This window comes from Setaria viridis, chromosome 9 (genome assembly GCF_005286985.2).
Source record: "Setaria viridis chromosome 9, Setaria_viridis_v4.0, whole genome shotgun sequence".
Classification (NCBI taxonomy): Eukaryota; Viridiplantae; Streptophyta; class Magnoliopsida; order Poales; family Poaceae; genus Setaria; species Setaria viridis.
Window position 1 is genome coordinate 51848275 of NC_048271.2, and position 7172 is coordinate 51855446.

Here is a 7172-nt window from a genome sequence, read left to right on the forward strand (position 1 = left end):
AGGGCGCCGCTCTCCTGAAGACCTGAACCATCAGCGATTCTGATGATTTCAGCTGCTGTCCAAGTTGAAGCCTTCAATTGAAGGACGTCGTTTTTTGTAACCACCTCAGTATGCTGATCGATCATGAACGGCAGCCTGTTTGTATTAGGAGAGTAAAGTATAACACTAACATGAGCGCTTCTACTGATATGCATAAAATAAGACTAGTCCTTATTTTAAGAATTTTAAGATTAACAGTGCACTCCTGATTCACCCAGGTCGACAGACGACAGGCGCGCAGTGAAACAGGGGGGAGAGAGCAGACAGAGAGCAGCCACGCACACGTGCATATCTGTTCTTCTTCCACCGCAAGGCAGAGCCCCGCGACCGATCGGGGGCGGCCGCGGCCGCATCGGACGGCGGCGAGTGTTTCTGGTGGCCGGCGACCTCGCCATATAGGCAGCGAAAATTGAAAGCGGCGACGTTGCGTGCGGGCGGGCGCATTGAAGCAGGAATTGAAGGGCAGTTAATGGGAACCGGTGGACTTCACTCCAGCAGCACGACCTATATATGACCGTCTTCTTCCGGCCTTTAATGCTGCCAAGAGAGGTCGCCGTCGAAATTCCTCCCCCTCCTCCATCTCTAGGATCGAACGCTTTCTTCACCCACACAATCCTTTTTTTTTTACAAAAAATGAAAGCCACGATTTGATTCGATGCTCTCATTATATTATAATTTATCGAACCTTTGGATTGATATTATATAGAAATAGTATCAACAAATCCATTAATATCAGATTTTTATAATTTAATGTCTAAACTCTTAGACAAGTACTGCTAAAAAATTCAAATGTTTGAATCATGGGCTTATTACATTTTGAGAACAAGTGAGTACATAAGTCTTTTGGTTAATTCTCAAAAGAAAACCAACGTATTTTAGAACTTTTTTTTTTCCAATTTCTAGGATCGGACGCTTTCTTCTTCCACAATTCACTTTTTTTAAAAAGAAAATGTAAGCCACGTTTTGATGCAACGTGATTTTAACATCACACTTTGATGACTAGTATCTTACATATTAAAGAAGTAGGGTATTTGAAAGTGCTTTAGAAGGAACTTCTCTTTAAATAGGGGGAAAATATTATTATGCCGTTAGAGACTGGTCAATTATTTTTAAATTAAACCTAGGGCCCGTTTGAATCCCCTACAGATTATTAGAATCAGGATACTAGCTACTGATTATTAGAATCCGGATTGTAGATTGTCTAATCTAGTACTGTATGTTTGGATTCTTAGATTATAATCCTGATTTTTGGGTTGTTTGTCAAGACCAATGCCAACAATACCCTTGCCTCTTTCTACTCTGCTTCCTACTAGTTCAAGAGAAAAAGGTAGGGACGGGCTGGGCAAAATGGTCTTTTGCAACCACGGGCGAAGCTGTTTTGAGCTACCATGGTGCACATGCACCAGGGTGAAGAAAAATTTACTGCTAATTTACTCAATTTTATCATGTAAATTGCACTAGATTTCTTCTACGCAAAGAAGGGTGCACCAGGATTATTTCAAACCTAGCTTCGCCTCTGTTTGCAACCTAGAACCCTCCAGAAGCCCGGTGAGACGGGATAGTGGGATTTTGAGTTGATTCTTGGAATCTCTAGCATAATCCAGACTGTTTGGAATGGATTTTGATTTTCTTTAGCCAGATTATAGAATCTTCTACGATCCAAACGGGACCTTAGAGATATGGCATCATCCCACTTCAAAAGGAACTTCTCTTCTCATTTCCATGTGCCTTGTGTTTCTCATCAACACTGCTATGTATACGTACGATCCAATCGTACTGCTGACATACGACCGGAGGCATGCAGCCGCAGACTAGGTTTGGTCGCCGGGAGACGGAGGTTTGCACGCCGGGGCAGCCGTAGATCAAACACGGACCACGGTCGTACTCGTACCGTACGTGAGTCGGACGTTTTGGTCGAAAGCATAGCAATTTCCATTTCTCGTCCTGCATTTTTCGTCTGACACAATTACACATGGGGCTGTGGCCCATCCCCAGCTCTAAAATTTACGTCAATATACTGGAGGTCCAGACTCCAGAGAAGCGAGGCGCACACTTGTTCTAGCATTCTGGGGATATTCAAATGGGGAACTACCGATATCATTGCAGCAGCAGCATTCACTCCTCTTGCACAGGAACAGTAGAGCCCAAATTCACCGCGTTCAGAGAAATCCATGCCGAACATTGGTAGTAGTATCTAGTAGTGTTTTGATCGATGAAAATGACCGGTAAGCTAGAAACAACTGCATGGCCTATCTTAGCAATGAGAAATCTTCACCCAGAATGCACACCAGCACGTTGCGTTGCGTGATCAATGAACCATCAAGATTCACTATATATGATGAAGCCTGAAGAGTTCAGCATCATCCATAATTCTCACTACCAAACCCAGCTAAATTGCTCTTGATTATCATTGTTCATGTTCTACCAATTTTACAGATTACTGGAGACATGGAATTGTTTTGCTCACAGGATGCACACCGATGGCACAGCTGCACAATAGCAAACACAGTTGTTCATAGACGAGCCGCCCTAGATGCTAACCTAGGGCACTCTCTACTGGCTACTAACATAGTACAGCGGCAGCAATTGCGTTGCACCAGCCAAGCCAGCAGCCATCATAACGATCGCAGTGGCAGGGGTTCTTAATGGCCACGCAGCTAATCTCCTGGGGGAGGCAGATGGAAGGGGGGCGTTTTCGTAAATCCAGGCACGCCATCCCCTCCTCCGAATTTAAAGGCAAGGTTGGCGATATTTATTCCGGCGTTGTAAATTTGGGGTTAAAGCCGGGTGTTGGGCCGCTTTAAATTTGAGCCTCCCTTGGCGACCCAAATTTGGAAGTTGGAGTTACGGGGAGGAGCTAGGCAGCCGCATTCAATCCGGCCTCAACTGTGCCCGGCTCGTCGCCGGCTCCGGCCACCCGCCCGGTGCGCCCGGGCGAGCTCTCACCTCCGGGCTCCCAGGGTCCCACACGCGGGACACGTGTCTGCTGCTCGCGTTGGCCTGGTCGCGACTCGTGAGAGAAAAAGGCTGGGTAGTAGACATGGAAGGTTCGGGGGCCCGGTGGCCGTATGATCTGACGGTTTGATAACAGTCAAAGATTACGGAGCGCCCGTGATGGTTCTGTTCTGATTCCCTCATTGTTCAAGCATTGCTGATCGAGAGCTGACCGACTGGAGGAGAGTACGATTGAATTTGCTACTGCTGCTGGCATGCTGCTATGCTCATTTACTCCAGCTGGTATGTATGAACAACTTACTGGTATTCACATTTACTGCATTCAGGGGAAGAATTATAGATATACAGCTAGCCTTTAAAGCGACCCAAGTGGCCAGTACATTAGGTCAATCCATATAGTAAGATTTCCGTGTTTAAATCTCACTCACCGGCGTGGATTCAACGTGTATCCGTCGAAGTATGCTGAAAACGAGCTGGCCCTGATGACCTGATCGAGCCGCATTTCCTCCCCGTATATGTGTTCAAGTGCTTCAGCCTCTCCCCATACTGACGCTGTGGTCGATCGGGCACCAGTGATTAATGGCCCCAACCACCTTGCTTCAGATGAGGAAAAAGGAAAAGCGGGGAGAAAAGGAGACGATGAAGAAAGGCGAGAGCGCCACCTCCTGCAACAAGGAGACGCGCGCAGGCGATTAACTTTAATGGGCGAGCTTGATCCTTGTATCTTTCCAGCTATTCCACTCCATGACATGATCCTATCCGCTTCGTGGTAATGAATGCGGTCGTATCCACAGCCCCAACGGAAAAGTTGTGATCGCCGTTTCGGATTTAATAATGGAGAAGATTTATTTCCAGTCCAGCCAGTCTACGTAGTTACCCGCTTTCGGCCGGAGCTGAATGGAACTTGACGCGGCCCCGGGCGGGAGCCGGCAAGGGAGGAAAGGGAAGCTAGGACGACGCCGGCTGATCTGACGGGAGAGGGGAGCGCGGTTAATGCGGTGGTAGCGCTAGCTAGCCTTGATGGCGAGCTAAAACGATGGTTAACCGCAAAAGCCCATGCAGCGTTAAGAAGCATGTGAGGGCGGAGAGCGATGCGACAGGCGGGCGGGCGGGCGGGGCGGGGGAAGGCGGATGTGTGGTGGTGGTGACCGGAGCAGTAACGGCGGTGCCGCGCGGGGCGGAGAGGAAGTGACCGGACCGGCTGACCGGCAAGCCGGAGCGGAGGAGCACCGGCGCCCAGTGGTTAGAGGGGGGTGCCGATGACAGGCAAACGCATTCGAGACGGGACTGTCTCTAGCTCATCCGGGTGAAACAAAGACTTCCCTCACTTGATTTTTTGAGGTATCCGATTTGCATCCGACGGCCAGCGCTGCTTCTTCTACCTCCCGCCGCTTGCTGCCCAGTCCGTCCCCCACCCATCCGGCGCGGGCGGGCGCTGGAGCCCCACGCCGGCTGGCAGCGGGACCCTAGCCTGCCCGCGTCAACCGCCTCCCATCACCGCCATCATCGTTCCCCCCGCCCGGCACCACCCAACCCCCCTCTACCATCGCCCGGCTGGCGACGCCCTCGGCCCCGCGCCCACCACCTTCGTCGGGCCAGCCTACCGCCACCAACCTTCCCTCTAGGGCTGGCGGTGAGCACCCACCCCAGAAAACCCGAACCCCTAACCCTAGAAACCCTAACCCCGACGCCTCTAATCTCGCCGGAATTTGGCCAGAGTTGGAGAAGAAGGGGGGAACGGGGGTGGAGAAAAATTTGGGTGAGGAAGGTCTCTATTTCACCCGGTTAAGATTTAGGGGGTGTTTGGTTCCACGGACTAAAGTTTCGTTCCTATCATATTGAATGTTTAGATACTAATTAGGAGGACTAAACGTGATCTAATTATAAAACCAATTGCACATATGGAGGCTAATTCGCGAGACGAATCTATTAAGCTCAATTAGTTTATGATTTGACAATGTGATGCTACAGTAAATATGTGCTAATTATGAATTAATTAGGCTTAATAGATTCGTCTCGTGAATTGGTCTCTATTTGTGCAATTAGTTTTGTAATTAGTCTATATTTAATACTTTTAATTAGTATCTAAATATCTAAATATGATGCGACAGTGATTAACTTTTAGTCCGTGGAACCAATACACGCTAGCTTTTCCCTTCGAGATCGAATGCGATGCAGCGGCCAGGGCTGAGTGACTCGACTCGACCTGACCCGACCTGACCAGTAGTACGTGTAAGTAGCTGTGTGAACATCTCGTGGTCCGGTCGCAGTGTCCCTTTAAGATCCTGGCTACCACTTCTGTGCTCATAAATTTCCGGCCCCCGATCGACGAGGCCGAACGGCGGAACCCCCTCGCTCCTCTCCTCCCCTATATAAACCTGCCGCTGCGCCCGAATCCAAACCCAACGCTCGATCGCCCCCACACACGCATCACGCCGGAGCCAGCAGCCAACACCATCGATCCCCTGATCCACTCGGATACATCACCAGGAACCAGCACCCGGCCCGCCCCGACCGAGGCAAGTACGCTACTACCACTGCTGCACCGCACCGACCGAGGGTGCAACGACAGCAGCAGATGGTGTCCCTGCAGTCGGCGCTCCTGCCGGAGGCCAACAAGCGGCGGCCGTGCCTCTCCCTCGTGGGCGGCGCCGTCGCCTCCACCGCCACCAGCAAGAAGCGGAAGCGGGACGGCAGCGACGACGACGGCGAGAACAGCCGCGGCGAGGTCGTGGACGGGATCGAGCTCAATTTCGACGCTGCGCCACTGCCACCCGAGTGGCAACGCTGCCTCGACATCCAGGTACATGCATACCGAACGTGCAGCCCCGCCGGTTTCTCATCCATGCATGGCCAGTCGTCGCCATACGCCCATGCTTGATACCCCCGTTCGTGTGCGCGTGTTCTGACTCGTGTGCGTACGCGTGCAGTCGGGGCAGATCCACTACTACAACACGAGGACGCAGAAGCGGACGTTGAAGGACCCGAGAGGCGAGCAGGACTTCCGCGCCGCGCCCGCCGCCGACGACGACGAGGAGGAGTCGGCGAACTGCGCGCCGCCGGGGCTGGACCTGGAGCTGAACCTCACGTTCTCGCCGCGCCGGCCGTCCGCTCCCGAGAAGAAGAAGCCCAAGCCAGCTTCGCCACCGCCAGCTGCAGCACAGCGGCGACAGCCCGCGGAGGCCGAGGACAGCCGGGAGATGGTCGCGGCGGTGTGCGTGCGGTGCCACATGCTGGTGATGATGTGCCGCGCCAGCCCCGCGTGCCCCAACTGCAAGTTCCTGCACACGCCGAGCCGGGCCGCGCCACCTTCGCCGCCGCCGGAGCCCGAGACGGCGCCCCTCAAGCTCGGCCTCCAGCTGCTCTGCTGCAGGGACTAGCGATGGACCAGACGGTCGGAGGGAGCACCAGAGCAGAGCACCCCGCCGACCGATAGATGGTTGTATCCCGTGCACCTCGGCGCCCGTGCACGAGCTAGTATAACGCACGTGTACATGTAGCCACCTCAGTCACCTGCATGTGCAAGGATCGATAGCACTCCAGTAGTTTAAGGCCACTGTGATGTGGTGATTAGATGAGTATAATCAAACAGGGTGGAGTTGATCGATCGATCAATCAAGCGGTGGCCGTGGCCGATCGATCGGTCCGCGATGGATCGGTTAGCTCTGCGGGTACATGGCGATGAATGGTGATGTAGATATAAGTGCATATAAATGTAGTAGCTCCGAACTTTCGGTACCTGTCACCTGTCCGTGCATGTAATTCGAACTCGCCATCGGTCGACTCGAACTCGAACTCGATCCCGGGTGCGCTGTGCTCGTAACGGAAAGTTGGTTGGCTGTTGGTGCGCACGAATTTATTATTGCCGCGCGGGGGCGCCTGTGCCAGTGCTCGCGTTAATGGTGACCCTCCCAATTCGAGAGCGATTAGTAGCAAGTGGAAAAGCCTCCCCAAACGGAAAAGGAGGCAGGTTCAGGGTCAAGCAAGCACGTACACGCAGCCATGCAGAACACGGGCCGGACTCGACGCCGTGCAGGAGGAGGATGTGTGTGGCCGACCGCTGCGTCCAGGGCCGTTGGGGGAATCGGAACCTGTTCTTCTTTTCCTGTGGCCGGCCTTTCCTTTTGGTTCCTGTCATACCGTTCGATGCTGTCGTGGAAACCAAAGCTTAGTTAGCG

The 7172-nt window shown here is 52.6% G+C and overlaps 1 protein-coding gene across 1 annotated transcript; it reads left to right on the forward strand.

Annotated features, from left to right (window-relative positions):
* Positions 1-5306: 5306 nt before the first annotated feature.
* LOC117836145 (uncharacterized) lies at positions 5307-6732 on the forward strand. The gene is made up of 2 exons (XM_034715522.2): positions 5307-5797; positions 5925-6732. The coding sequence occupies exons 1-2, from the start codon at positions 5573-5575 to the stop codon at positions 6372-6374; spliced, it is 675 nt and encodes a 224-aa protein (XP_034571413.1). The 5' UTR covers positions 5307-5572; the 3' UTR covers positions 6375-6732.
* The last annotated feature ends 440 nt before the right edge of the window (positions 6733-7172 follow it).

What these genes read in the sequence shown, in the direction of transcription:
- LOC117836145 (XM_034715522.2), top strand. Translation starts at nt 5,573, where the DNA reads ATGGTGTCCCTGCAGTCGGCGCTCCTGCCGGAGGCCAACAAGCGGCGG. An exon ending in AACGCTGCCTCGACATCCAG is followed by an intron (nt 5,798 to 5,924) that starts GTACATGCATAC and finishes GTACGCGTGCAG; the next exon opens with TCGGGGCAGATCCACTACTA.